This window comes from Stenella coeruleoalba (genome assembly GCF_951394435.1).
Source record: "Stenella coeruleoalba genome assembly, chromosome: 6".
Classification (NCBI taxonomy): Eukaryota; Metazoa; Chordata; class Mammalia; order Artiodactyla; family Delphinidae; genus Stenella; species Stenella coeruleoalba.
Genome location: NC_137151.1, coordinates 52,271,083 through 52,286,004, shown reverse-complemented (window position 1 = coordinate 52,286,004; position 14,922 = coordinate 52,271,083). Strand labels below are relative to the sequence as shown.

At 37.3% G+C, this 14,922-nt stretch overlaps 1 protein-coding gene across 1 annotated transcript; it reads right to left on the bottom strand.

Moving 5' to 3' along the window:
* Positions 1–234: 234 nt before the first annotated feature.
* On the bottom strand, positions 235–1,836 carry LOC307187888 (HIG1 domain family member 1A, mitochondrial). Its single transcript, XM_079924414.1, has one exon. It carries the CDS (start codon positions 1,758–1,760, stop codon positions 1,479–1,481), a length of 282 nt encoding a protein of 93 aa, XP_079780540.1. The 5' UTR covers positions 1,761–1,836; the 3' UTR covers positions 235–1,478.
* Positions 1,837–14,922: the final 13,086 nt, after the last annotated feature.

The window sequence follows — 14,922 nt, the reverse complement described above, 5'->3', positions numbered from 1 at the left end:
TCGCCTTTTACTCAACATATGCTTTTGAGGTTTATCTATGTTGTTTCTCTGTATCAACAGTGCACTCTTTGTTATCACATTCCCCTGTTGATTGACATATGTGCTGCTTTGAGTTTTGGGTTGTTATGACTAAAGCCACTATAAATATTCCTGTACAAGCCTTTTTGTGGGCATAGATTTTCATCTCTCTCAGGTAAATATCCAGGAGTAGAATTGCTGGATAGTAAGGTAGATACATATTTAACTTTATCAGGAAGTGCCAAAGAGTTTTCCAAAGTGATTGTACCATTTTCCAATACCTTCAACAATGTAACGGTTCAACTGCACTGCATGCTCACCAAATTTTGACGTTTTCAGTATTTTTAGAGTTAGTCATTCTAATGTGTATATAGTGATATTTCATTGTGATTTTAATTGCAATCCCTGATCACTAATGATATGCAGAAATTTTTCTTGTGATAATTGGCTATTCATACATCTTTTTTGTGACATATCCAGTCAAGTTTCTTTTTTTTTTTTGATGTGTTCACTTACTTTAATAACATTACATTTACCATGTTATCACCATGGAAGGTAAATTCAGGTTAGACAAGAGAATTTCACAAGTACAACAAAGCATTCTGTAGTATACCAAAGTTTGTATAATGTCTGACCAAACCAGCTTGCTCATAAATCTCTTCCATTACAGGCGATTTATTTAGTTTAACATTTATGATTCTTTCAGAGGAAATAAACAGACTGCACACATTTAAAAAGTATTTTTCATTTACCTTTGCATTAGCACTTAAAATACACACTTCTATTTCAAAATGCCATTTAAAAATTATTCTAATATAACAGCAGCAAACTATAATTCTGCAATTACAAAACAGCTAAACGGGGATCTACAGTTAAGTTATTCTCATGTTTACAACTATGATTCTGAAACAGATACTACTTCAAAGCAGCTGTTACCAGCTCTTTAGGTTTGGTTTAAAAACACACACATAGTTGCTGGGAGGTTTATAATGTTGTATTCCGTGCACTGTTCTGAAAGGGTTCTTCAAGAGCCAGCCAGACCTTAAAAACAGTACCCAGTCCACAAGGCAGTCAGAAAGAGTTAAATTAACTGGGGTAAACAGGATTCCTACATTACATCAAAAGCGTATGATATTCTGCAGCAACTGGGAGCATTTTCAGGTTTGGCATGTTGTCCTCTTTACAACTAATTTTATCAGAAGAGTTTAAGAAGGTGGACACTGTACCAATATCGAGTGCATTTAAAAGTGACATGTTTTTGTGCTCATCTGACTCCCCTGAATGACTTAGCTAGTGAACTAGTCACCAGGCAAATCAAGCCTGCAAGAAAGGAAGCCAATATTCAAATTACTATGTTATTGTCTGACCCACAGAATTTATTTTCAACATAAACATATAACCTCAATATGAGATGTCTAACTAAAGCAAGCACCACCGAGACCAAGACAGCATCTCCTCTTCTAAGGTTTAGGTTTTGCCCAGAATTCTTGATACATGGAATAGCCCATACCAAGAGTCATTGCTCCCACAACAAAGCCTTGGGCTGCCACGCGCATGTGGATCAGGTGAACAGACATTTTAGTATTGCCCCTGCTCTTCAATTTATATAATCCATATGCAACGATTGCTGCAAAACCTGCCATTCCAATGGGGACAAATGGTGCCTCTCTAGCTTTTCGGATAAGTTTAGATCCCTGACCTTCATCATATGAAGAAAGAGAAACATCTGTGTCACTTGACATGGTGATTGAAGAATCTTCAACTGCACGACGTCGCAGGTTCCTACCGGCTCCTGCCAGCTGCTGACCCACCTCGCGCACCAGCCCCATTCAAGTTTCTTGTCCATTTTTTTTTTTTACATCTTTATTGGAGTATAATTGCTTAACAATGGTGTGTTAGTTTCTGCTTTATAACAAAGTGAATCAGTTATACATATACATATGTTCCCATATCTCTTCCTTCTTGCGTCTCCCTCCCTCCCATCCTCCCTATCTCACCCCTCTAGGGGGTCACAAAGCACCAAGCTGGTCTCCCTGTGCTATGCGGCTGCTTCCCACTAGCTATCTACCTTACGTTTGGTGGTGTATATATGTCCATGCCACTCTCTCACTTTGTCACAGCTTACCCTTCCCCCTCCCCATATCCTCAAGTCCATTCTCTAGTAGGTCTGTGTCTTTATTCCTGTCTTACCCCTAGGTTCTTCATGACATTTTTTTTTCTTAAATTCCATATATATGTGTTAGCATACGGCATTTGTCTTTCTCTTTCTGAATTACTTCACTCTGTATGACAGAGTCTAGGTCCATCCACCTCATTACAAATAGCTCAATTTCGTTTCTTTTTATGGCTGAGTAATATTCCATTGTATATATGTGCCACATCTTCTTTATCCATTCATCCGACAATGGACACTTAGGTTGTTTCCATCTCCGGACTATTATAAATAGAGCTGCAATGAACATTTTGGTACATGACACTTTTTGAATTATGGTTTTCTCAGGGTATATGCCCAGTAGTGGGATTGCTGGGTCATATGGTAGCTCTATTTGTAGTTTTATAAGGAACCTCCATACTGTTCTCCATAGTGGCTGTACCAATTCACATTCCCACCAGCAGTGCAAGAGTGTTCCCTTTTCTACACACCCTCTCCAGCATTTATTGTTTCTATATTTTTTGATGATGGCCATTCTGACTGGTGTGAGATGATATCTCATTGTAGTTTTGATTTGCATTTCTCTAATGATTAATGATGTTGAGCATTCTTTCATGTGTTTGTTGGCAGTCTGTATATCTTCTTTGGAGAAATGTCTATTTAGGTCTTCTGCCCATTTTTGGATTGGTTTTTTTTTGTTATTGAGCTGCATGAGCTGCTTGTAAATTTTGGAGATTAATTCTTTGTCAGTTGCTTCATTTGCAAATATTTTCCCCCATTCTGAGGGTTGTCTTTTGGTCTTGTTTATGGTTTCCTTTGCTGTGCAAAAGCTTTGAAGTTTCATTAGGTCCCATTTGTTTATTTTTGTTTTTATTTCCATTACTCTAGGAGGTGGATCAAAAAGGATCATAGAGTGTTCTGCCTATGTTTTCCTCTAAGATTTTGATAGTTTCTGGCCTTATATTTAGGTCTTTAATCCATTTAGAGTTTATTTTCATGTATGGTGTTAGGGAGTATTCTACTTTCATTCTTTTACATGTAGCTGTCCAGTTTGTGGTTGGAAAAGATACTTGATACAATTTTAATTTTCTTAAATTTACCAAGGCTTGATTTGTGACCCAAGATATGATCTATCCTGGAGAATGTTCCATGAGTACTTGAGAAAAATGTGTATTCTGTTGTTTTTGGATGGAATGTCCTATAAATATCAATCAAGTCCATCTTGTTTAATGTATCATTTAAAGCTTGTGTTTCATTATTTGTTTTCATTTTGGATGATCTGTCCTTTGGTGAAAGTGGGGTGTTAAAGTCCCCTACTATGATTATGTTACTGTCAATTTCCCCTTTTATGGCTGTTAGTATTTGCCTTATGTATTGAGCTGCTCCTATGTTGGGTGCATAAATATTTACAGTTGTTATATCTTCTTCTTGGATCGATCCCTTGATCATTATGTAGTGTCCTTCTTTGTCTCTTCTAATAGGCTTTATTTTAAAGTCTCTTTTGTCTGATATGAGCATTGCTACTCCAGCTTTCTTTTGGTTTCCATTTGTATGCAGTAACTTTTTCCAACCCCTTACTTTCAGTCTGTATGTGTCTCTAGGTCTGAAGGGGGTCTCTTGTAGACAGCAAATATACGGGTCTTGTTTTTGTGTCCATTCAGCCAATCTGCGTTTTTTGGTGGGAGCATTTAGTCCATTTACATTTAAGGTAATTATATATATGTTCCTATTCCCATTTTCTTAATTGTTTTGGGTTCGTTATTGTAGGTCTTTTCCTTCTCTTGTGTTTCTCGCCTAGAGAAGTTCCTTTAGCAGTTGTGGTAAAGCTGGTTTGGTGGTGCTGAACTCTCTCAGCTTTTGCTTGTCTGTAAAGGTTTTAATTTCTCCATCAAATCTGAATGAGATCCTTGCTGGGTAGAGTCATCTTGGTTGCAGGTTTTTCTCCTTCATCACTTTAAATATGTCCTGCCAGTCCCTTCTGGCTTGCAGAGTTTCTGCTGAAAGATCAGCTGTTAACCTTATGGGGATTCCCCTTGTGTGTTATTTGTTGTTTTTCCCTTGCTGCTTTTAATATGTTTTCTTTGTATTTAATTTTTGATAGTTTGATTAATATGTGTCTTGGCGTATTTCTCCTTGGATTTATCCTGTATGGGACTCTCTGTGCTTCCTGGACTTGATTAACTATTTCCTTTCCCATATTAGGGAAGTTTTCAACTATAATCTCTTCAAATATTTTCTCAGTCCCGTTCTTTTTCTCTTCTTCTTCTGGAACCCCTATAATTCGAATGTTGGTGCGTATAATGTTGTCCCAGAGGTCTCTGAGACTGTCCTCAATTCTTTTCATTTTTTTTCTTTATTCTGCTCTGCAGTAGTTATTTCCCCTATTTTATCTTCCAGGTCACTTATCCGTTCTTCTGCCTCAGTTATTCTGCTATTGATCCCATCTAGAGTATTTTTAATTTCATTTATTGTGTTGTTCATCATTGTTTGTTTCATCTTTAGTTCTTCTAGGTCCTTGTTAAATGTTTCTTGCATTTTGTCTGTTCTATTTCTAAGATTTTGGATCATCTTTACTATCATTATTCTGAATTCTTTTTCAGGTAGACTGCCTACTTCCTCTTCATTTGTTAGATATGGTGGGTTTTTATCTTGCTCCTTCATTTGCTGTGTGTTTTTCTGTCTTCTCATTTTGCTTATCTTACTGTGTTTGGGGTCTCCTTTTTGCAGGCTGCAGGTTCGTAGTTCCCGTTGTTTTTGGTGCCTGTCCCCAGTGGCTAAGGTTGGTTCGGTGGGTTGTGTAGGCTTCCTGGTGGAGGGGACTAGTGCCTGTGTTCTGGTGGATGAGGCTGGATCTTGTCTTTCTGGTGGGCAGGTCCACGTCTGGTGGTGTGTTTTGGGGTGTCTGTGGACTTATTATGATTTTAGGCAGCCTCTCTGCTAGTGGGTGGGGTTGTGTTCCTATCTTGGGAGTTGTTTGGCATAGGGTGTCCAGCACTGTAGCTTGCTGGTCGTTGAGTGAAGCTGGGTGCTGGTGTTGAGATGGAGATCCCTGGGAGATTTTTTTCCATTTGATATTATGTGGAGCTGGGAGGTCTCTTATGGACCAGTGTCCTGAAGTTGGCTCTCCCACCTCAGAGGCACAGCACTGACTCCTGGCTGCAGCACCAAGAGCCTTTCATCCACATGGCTCAGGATAGAAGGGAGAAAAAGTAGAAAGAAAGAAAGAAAGAAAGAAAGAAAGAAAGGAGGGAGGGAGTAAGGAAGGACGGAAAGAAGGAGGGAAGAAAGGAAAGAAAGAAAGAAAGAAAGAAGATAAAATAAAAATCAAATAAAATAAAGTTATTAAAATAAAAAAATATTATTAAGAAAAAAAATTTTTTAAGACAAAAAAGAAATGGACTGATAGAACCCTCGGACAAATGGTGGAAGCAAAGCTATACAGACAAAATCTCACACAGACGCATACACATACACACTCACAAAAAGAGGAAAAGGGGAAAAATCATAAATCTTGCTCTCAAAGTCCACCTCCTCAATTTGGGATGACTCGTTGTCTAGTCAGGTATTCCACAGATGCAGGGTACATCAAGTTGATTGTGGAGCTTTAATCCGCTGCTTCTGAGGCTGCTGGGAGAGATTTCCGTTTCTCTTCTTTGTTCTCACAGCTCCCAGGGGCTCAGCTTTGGATTTGGCTCTGCCTCTGCGTGTAGGTCGCCGGAGGGCGTCTGTTTTTCCGCTCAGACAGGACGGGTTAAAGGAGCCGCTGATTCGGGGGCTGTGGCTCACTCAGGCCAGGGGGGAGGGAGGGGCACGGAGTGCGGGGCGGGCCTGCGGCGGCAGAGGCCGGCGTGACGTTGCACCAGCCTGAGGCACGCCATGCGTTCTCCCGGGGAAGTTGTCCCTGGATCCCGGGACCCTGGCAGTGGCGGGCTGCACAGGTTCCCCGGAAGGGGTATGTGGATAGTGACCTGTGCTCGCACACAGGCTTCTTGGTGGCGGCAGCAGCTGCCTTAGCGTCTCATTCCTGCCTCTGGGGTCCGTGCTTTTAGCCGCGGCTCGCGCCCGTCTCTGGAGCTCCTTTAAGCAGCGCTCTTAGTCCCCTCTCCTTGCGCACCAGGAAACAAAGAGGTAAGAAAAAGTCTCTTGCCTCTTCGGCAGGTCCAGACTTTTCCCCGGACTCCCTCCCGGCTAGCCGTGGTGACTAACCCCCTGCAGGCTGTGTTCACATCCGCCAACCCCAGTCCTCTCCCTGCGCTCCGACCGAAGCCCGAGCCTCAGCTCCCAGCCCCGCCCGCCACGGCGGGTGAGCAGACAAGCCTCTCGCACTGGTGAGTGCGGGTCGGCCCTGGTCCTCTGTGTGGGAATCTCTCCACTTTTCCCTCTGCACCCCTGTTGCTGTGCTTTCCTCCGCGGCCCCAAAGCTTTCCCCCTCCGCCACCCGCAGTCTCCGCCCGCGAAGGGGCTTCCTAGAGCGTGGATACCTTTCCTCCTTCACAGCTCCCTGCCACTGGTGCAGGTCCCGTCCCTATCCTTTTGTCTCTGTTTATTCTTTTTTCTTTTGCCCTACCCAGGTACGTGGGGACGTTTCTTGCCTTTTGGGAGGTCTGAGGTCTTCTGCCAGCATTCAGTAGGTGTTCTGTAGGAGTTGTTCCACGTGTAGATGTATTTCTGGTGTATTTGTGGGGAGGAAGGTGATCTCCGCGTCTTACTCTTCCACCATCTTCCCCTCGTCCTTCTCTTTCCCAAGTTTTTGTTTTGTTTTGTTTTTGTTTTTGTTTTTTTTTTGTGGTACGCGGGCCTCTCACTCTTGTGGCCTCTCCTGCTGCAGAGCACAGGCTCCGGACGCGCAGACCCAGCAGCCATGGCTCACGGGCCCAGCCGCTCCGCGGCATGTGGAATCCTCCCGGACTGGGGCATGAACCCGTGTCCCCTGCATCGGCAGGCGGACTCCCAACCACTACGCCACCAGGGAAGCCCCATCTCTTCCCCATTTTTAAATTCAGTTGTCTTTATTTTTAAAATTGATTTGAATGAGCTTACTATATATTCTGGATAAAAGTTACTTTGTCAGATACAAGGTAATGAGAATAATTTCTCCCATGGTTTAGCATGTCTATTTACTTTCTTGATAGTGCCTCTTGATGAGAAGAATGTATGTTTAATTGGAGTATTTACATATAATGATATACTCAGATCAAAATATAAAACATTTCCATCTCCCCAGGAAATTTCCTCATGCCCTAATGTCTATTTCCTAGTCAACCTCGAACCCTTCCCAACAGAAGCAATGACTGATCTGATTTCTATCATAAGTTTGTTTTGCATATTCAAAAATTTCATATGAATGGACTCATACATTTTCTTTCAATTAGCTTAATACTTCTAAAATTATCTATGTTCTTGAATGTAGCAATATTTATTTCCTTTTTATTGCATTATACTTGTTTATTATATTACTGCTTAGCTTCCACTTTTGTCCATCCATTGATAGAAATCTGGATCTTTTCTTGTATTTGTCTATTATATTGCTATGGTAATGATACTACTATGAACATTTTAGTGTAAGGCTTTTTGTAGATATGTAGCTATGATAAATACCTATGAGTGGTATTGGTAAGTTATATTTTAACTTTCTAAGAAACTGATGAACAGTTTCCCAAAGTGGTTGTACAATTTGACACTCTGATCACCCATGGATGAGAGTTTTGGTTGTTCCACTCCCTCTATAATATTTGGATTTTGTCAATCATTTTTTTATTTTATGATTTCCTATGGGTGTGTTGTAGTATCTCCTGGAAGTTTTCATTTATATTATCTGATATTTAATAGTTTTTCATGTACTTATTGGCCTTTCATGTTTCATTTTGTATGTTAATTTTGAGGAAGTGTCTGGGTGTGTGTTTTGCCCATTTTTTTCTTGGGTGACTTTTTATTATTGAGTTGCTGGAATTTTTTTTTCAAATATATAGTCTATATAGAAATCCTTCCGAATCTGTAGCTTTACTCTCATATTGTTTTTGTTTGTTTGTTTTTTGTTTTTGCGGTACGTGGGCCTCTCACTGTTGTGGCCTCTCCCATTGCAGAGCACAGGCTCCGGGCGCGCTGGCTCAGCGGCCATGGCTCACGGGCCCAGCCGCTCCGTGGCATGTGGGATCTTCTCGGACCGGGGCATGAACCCAATGTCCCGTGCATCGGCAGGTGGACTCTCAACCACTGCGCCACCAGGTAAGCCCTACTCTCATATTGTTAATGGGACTTCCGTAGCAGTTATTTTTATAATTTTGATGTAGTCTAATTTGTAAATATGATGTTTCATATTTTGTGATGTCTTGCTTAAAAAAAAATGAAAAATGAAAGAACAGAAGAAAAAAGGAAAAGAAGTAAGGAAGGAGAAAATCTTTGCCAAGATCATGAAAATAATCTATTTTTTCTGTATTTTAGACTTTATGTTTAGGCCTATGATCCTTCTCAAACTGATTTTTCTAAATCGTCTGAGATAAGAATCAAAGTGATTTCTTTTTTTCCATAAATATATCAGTACCACTATTACAGAGATTTTTTTTTAATTGAAAGAAATTGCTTTTGAAAAAAATTGCTGTTGGAAAAAAATCATTTGACCGTATACGCTTTGTGTCTATTTCTGGTTTCTATTTTAAGTCCCAGTAATAGATCTATTTTTTTGCCATATCATACTGTCTTTCTTATTATATTTAAAAAGTCAGTCTTGATTTCAGGTAAGGCAAAATCTCCAATGGTTCTTTTTAAAAATTTTGTTTGCTATTTTAGTTCTTTTCAAATACTTTTTAAAATTACCATGTCATTTCTAGAAAAAAAGACCTGTTAGGGTTTTCACTGACATTGCTTTAAATCTTTAGATTTTGTGAAAAATTGGCATTGTAACACTATTAGGTCTTCCAGTTTATAAACATGGTGTATATCTCTATTTGTTTGGTTCATTATTTTCTCTGAAATATTTTATAATTTTCAGTATGTATATTTTTCACATCTTGCGTTGTTTGTCCAGAAGCATTTGATACATTTTGTAAAGTTTATATAATTCAATACTTAACACCAAACAAATTTTTCTAAGTATTTTAACAACAAAAACAACTTACTTAACCTGATAAAATGTATCATCTAGAAACTTATAGTATCTGTATTTAAATGGTAAAACATGAGAAGCGTTCTCATTAAAGAATATCCTGTAAAGTACAAATACAGCTAACATGGTAATTTAGAAAGTTATTTGGGTAAATAACCAATAAAAATCTAAAATTTTCTACGCACAGATAAGACAAATTGGGACATACTTTTAAGAGTATCCCTATCATAGTAGCAACAAAATCTATAACCTACTGAAAGTTAATGTAACCCAAAATATGCTAGACTTACCTAATAGAATATATACTATTTTATTTAAGAATTTAAGATATTTTCTGTAAAACTAGAGAAAAATAATATATTTCTGCATGGGAAGACACAATATTGTAAAGATATATCACATTACTCTGTAAATTGTGTGTATGTGTGTGTATAATGGTACTGTTACAGGAATTGAATCAATCAATGAAAATAAAGTTTAACAGTAGATGCTTTTATATGTAGACATTAGTAAGTAGTGAAGTGTTTTTCTAGCCATTTGAAAAGGATGAATTATTCAATGTGTTGATAAATTTAGCTTTCAATTTGGGGAAAAAATTATATGTGTATGTCATACTATATATGAAAATTTACTCAAGCTCCATTAAAGATGTAAAGTTTAAAACGATACAACAAAATAAAATACTGGTATTAAAACATATAAAAACAGAGAAGCTCCTGAGTAAAGATCAGACAGACCTGACTGCACAGAAATGTAGTTTTGTGTAATGAAGGATATTGTATAAAAATTACAAGAAAATTTCTTGTAATTTATATATGTATATATATACATATTCCATATGTATGATAAACCTGTTCAAGGGTGGCATCCATACTTATAATTATAAAGAGGTCTTCACTCCCCTATTTCCTCCAAAATAAAGCCACCCATGTAATACCATTTTTTGCCTATCAGATTGGCAACACACTTTTGAAAGAGAAATAATATCTGTCACTGATGAGGATATAAAGAAATTGGCACATTTATATTGACATGTCATTCATAGAATTGTAAGTGGTGACATCCTTTGGATGGCAGTTTAGCAATATTTATAAAACATGACATGTTCCTGTTTCATGATGCAGCCATTTCTCTTCCATCAATGCTTACTCTGCAGATGAGAACATTCATTACAACACTGGTTACTCAGGGAAATAAGTTGGCAGGCACCGAACTTCTCATTAGTAGGCAAACAGACTACACACTCTTTAATTTTAATAAGGTATATTGTCATGTATTAATTTGGAAAGTATTCCATAGTACATTAAATGAATAAAAGTAACTCAATACTCTATGATAAAATATTTTTAAATCTTATATATGTATATGAACATTGATTTAAGCAGGAGTATGTATATTGATATTATTATTGCACAAAAATAAATCTGTTAGTGACACTGCTTCTGGGAAACAACTGAGAATGGAGAGTAAGGAAGTAATGTGCTTCAAACCAACAGATGAAATAAAGAATAATTAAAATAAATGAGCTAAATCAAACCAAGAAGCAAGAGGGAGGAGCCCACTGAGAATGTTGTTGTTCTTTGCAAATTGCCTGCTGTGAGTGGCCATGTCATATAAAACTAACTTTGCAGCTTTATGTAATGTGCTAATTTTTCCTGGTAACTCGGGCACTTTTGCCTAACATCTCTGGACACACACTAGATGAATAACTACGTAAACAAAACAAACTACCCGATGGAGACAATTTATCCAAGTTAATTCAGGAAAAAGGGAAGTTGGCACCTGCATCTACTTTATCCTTTACTTAAAAAGAGAGACTTTAAAAGATAGCTGTTGCCCTGGAATCATCTCCTAGTGAAATACGAAATTTAGGAACTTCATCTCCTTCTATTAAATCTTAGGCATTGTCAAATGCCCATATTCCTTCCTCTGCTGAAGAGAACTGGTTACTATAACAACCACTGCGGCAGTATTACTAACCACACACTCAAAAACAAAACCCACAAACTGATGAATATGTCTGTGTTCACAGTATTACCAGGTAATTTAAAAATGGATGGAAATGCAGTAAGAAAGAGTGAAAACGAAGGGGATTTGAAATTTTATATTAATCCAAAAAAGCAAGTTTAAGCATAATAGAGGACAGAAGAAACTGACCCAAAAGCTAGGGCAGCTCCCACCTCCTGCTCAGGCCATGCTGTTCTTGGCTGGATGGCAAGATGCCAGTGCTAGAGTTACTCAGAGAAGCTAGGTCGCAACCTCACTCTCCAATTCATTTTGGAGCTGTGAATGAAATAGGGAGAGCTAAGTATTGATGCCAGACAGCAATGAATATATATCCCCAGAAATGCACCCTGATTTCACAATTAAGATTACTGGGAGAGGTGAGAGCGATTGAATCAAAAGAACTACAGATTCCGAAGCTTTTATTTTTACTTGCTGTAAAATGGAGATAACATTTCTCCTCCCTTTCTTATCACTGTGAGTATAAAGTTACATAATCTTCTTAGAAAGTGATTTAAATGCTATTAAGCTTTATAAAATGTAAGTTACATTTCTTATTACTAAAATTTAAATGAGCAAATATCTGCAATTTATTGATAAGCTACTTTTTGTCATAATTTTTTTAATACTGTCATGTCTCCTTTAATAACAAAAAAGATTTACCCTATATCTGAGATTCAAACAATATCCTTCTAATACTTTTCAATAAATTTAAGACTCTGTGAGTAAAAAAAATAGAAATGAATTAAAAAGTTTATCCAAGCATGGGTGGCTGTAAGCAAATCTTGAAAAAGTTGAGTCTGAGACTGTCAAAAAAATATTGTCTAGATCTGGAAAGAAATGCTAACTTTTGTTTAAACACTCCTAATGTATGTATAATTGGCAGTCAGTCAGCAACTTAATACTTTTTAGAATTTGACTACATTTAAAATGTCAAATTCTTGTTATGCTACTAAATATATTTCCCTTCACATAAGAGTGTGATGACCTAAAACGGTTTTACTCATTTAATGAAGCCATTTTTGTAACTGTGAGAGAGTAAGTATAAAAATTACAATCTCATTTTAGCCCAGCTATTCTGAAACTAAGAAGTAGTCAAAATAGCTTGTTTTAAAGAGAAACAAAAAGAGGTCAAACCACCTTGTCTTGACAGAGTTCATGTACACCAAGTTCTAAACCATAACAGGATTTTTAAAGCTAACTGGTAAACCTCTAAAAACAGAGATTTATAAAAAAGAAATGTTGGTAAGCATTAACTACTGAGCTGGATTATGTTCCTACAAACACTGACCAGACTTTAAAAATCATAGATGACTGTCCTATTTGTTAAAATAGAGAATGCTAGAAAAGAATGATAGAACATGGTAGAGAGGGTGTGAGTGTGTAAGTTTAGAGGTAGTATTTGGGGTTTTTTGATCAAGTAATATCTATAATTAGTTTTATGAATCACTTACCAGGTTAACAAAGGCAGAGTCTATAGAAGACTAGGAGAGGAATGCTATATAGCCCAGAGTTCCATCTCACAGCCTACAGAATGTCAATTTCTACATCAATAATATAGCATCCTCTGTGGCCATGAAAACAATAGCATGTTTCCAGTCTTTAGATTTGATGTAGTCTTATTATGTTCATAATAGTAAAGATAATATTAGACATAAATTATTTTCTAATTATTCTATAAATAAAGTTTTGTCTTATTCTACTGAAAAATTTTCTGTCAGGAATTTTTTTGTTTATAAGTTTTATGTTTTTGTTGTTTATTTTAATATTTCCCAAGGAGCTTCAAATATCCATTCTGATTTCTTCTTTCATTGTTAAAAAAAATGGAAAGATAGGTTTTACTAAACTGAGAAAAATGGGAGATTCTTATCTAACTAATGAAATTTGAGCCAAGGTTAGCTGAAAACATGGCACAATTTCAGACAACATTTTAAAGCAAATTTGATCAGAATATAAAATATTTCTTCAAAGGTCCTAAGCCTTTTATCAATTTACCATTATCTGTAAACTCTAGCTTGGCATTCAAAGTGCTCTCCCATTCATCATTGTCTCTCTCTTTCAATACATTTCCTATTATTTCTCTATACAAATCATTCCAGCAGCCAAATATGTTAATTATCCCCCATCCATACCAGTTTCACTGTCTTTGTTCATTTAATTTCTCCTTGGAATACACTATTTCTTATTATGCTTATCCACACTGGATTAATCCCTCAAAGTTTAGTCAAGTCCCTTCTTCACGAAGTTTGCCTGTTCACATCAGTTTTAAGAAATTTCTCCCTCAACCCAAATCTTAGTATACCTAAAACTTACTGTTCACTTGGCACATATTATGGGCTACTGAATAGTATTTGTCACTTGTATGAAGGTCCTTTCCCTTTAACCGTATTGCACTAAGGCAATAGCGAGGAGAGTAAAAGGCTTCACATAACTTTGGTAATTCCACAGGAACTAACTGATTTTCTTGAAGACAATAATAATAGTGATGATAACCAGAAACATTTATGGGCCCACCGGTATATTTATTGTGGAGGAAAGATATAGAATCCAGTTCAAATCCAAACTCCATAATTTATTAGCTTTCATCAAATTACTTAGTATTCCTAAGACAGTATATTAAAGACTTCACAAGTGCTATCTCATTTAATGTTCAACACAACCTTGCATGACAGCTTCTATTATTAGCTCAATTTTAAGACTAAAGGAAGTGAAGCCTGGATAGTCTACTTAAGGATAGAAGCTGGTAACTAGAGGGGCCAGGATTACCCTTATTGAGAGCTAGAGCTCTGGTCTTACCCAGAGAGAGGTGTATTAAACATACAGAGAGACAACACATTGGTTTTATACCCACCTAGCCTTTTACCTGATAGCAAAATGGATTTCAAGGTTATTTGGGGGATGACAAGAAGAAGTGAGCCTTCCTAATTACAAGAAAAACCAGACACATGAGATCAAAGGAATTTCTAACATTATCAAGAGGGAACTGTTAAAGGATCACTTCCTACTTGCTCTGCTGACACCAAAGCTAAAAGCCCTGCTGTTCTCCCTTACACTGGGTACAATTGGTTAATTCAGCTCTCAAGCTTTCCCAAATCAGTAAGGGCAGGTCTCTAGAGGAGGTCTGACAGTCTGCTAGCAACAGTTACAAGGGTAGCTGTCTTCAACTACGACTGGGCCTTTGAAGTTGAAGCTGGTTTCCAATTAACCATTCAAAATTAAGGAAGAATGTATAAAGGAAGAACGAGAAAATAGCTCAAGCACTTTTGCTTTTTAATAGATTTGACCTTTTTTAAATTGAATTTTGTGACAGGCTACACCAAAAGAAAACCTGGAAGAAATAAAACTGCAAAGTTCTAAAATTATGAAGCACAAATTGTAATTTTAAAAAAGCTTAAGCCACAATTCAGCTCAGATGTCCTAAGTACCAATATCTCTTAATTTGATATTTAATACTCTCTAAGCCATGCAAATAGTCTTTATCTGCTGTCTCTCCCTCTTTTAACCAGTTCCATTCCTCCAGGCTGCACTATCAGATCTATTTTGTCATTACTTCACTGCAAGTATTAGGTTGATACTCACTAGTTACTTTCCTCCAGGGTATAGTTAACACTAAATGCTTATTTGTGTTGATGTCTCATTTGCATTA

Bases quoted from the DNA above. Each gene is read 5' to 3' on its own strand.
- LOC307187888 (XM_079924414.1), bottom strand. From the start codon at position 1,760: ATGTCAAGTGACACAGATGTTTCTCTTTCTTCATATGATGAAGGTCAG.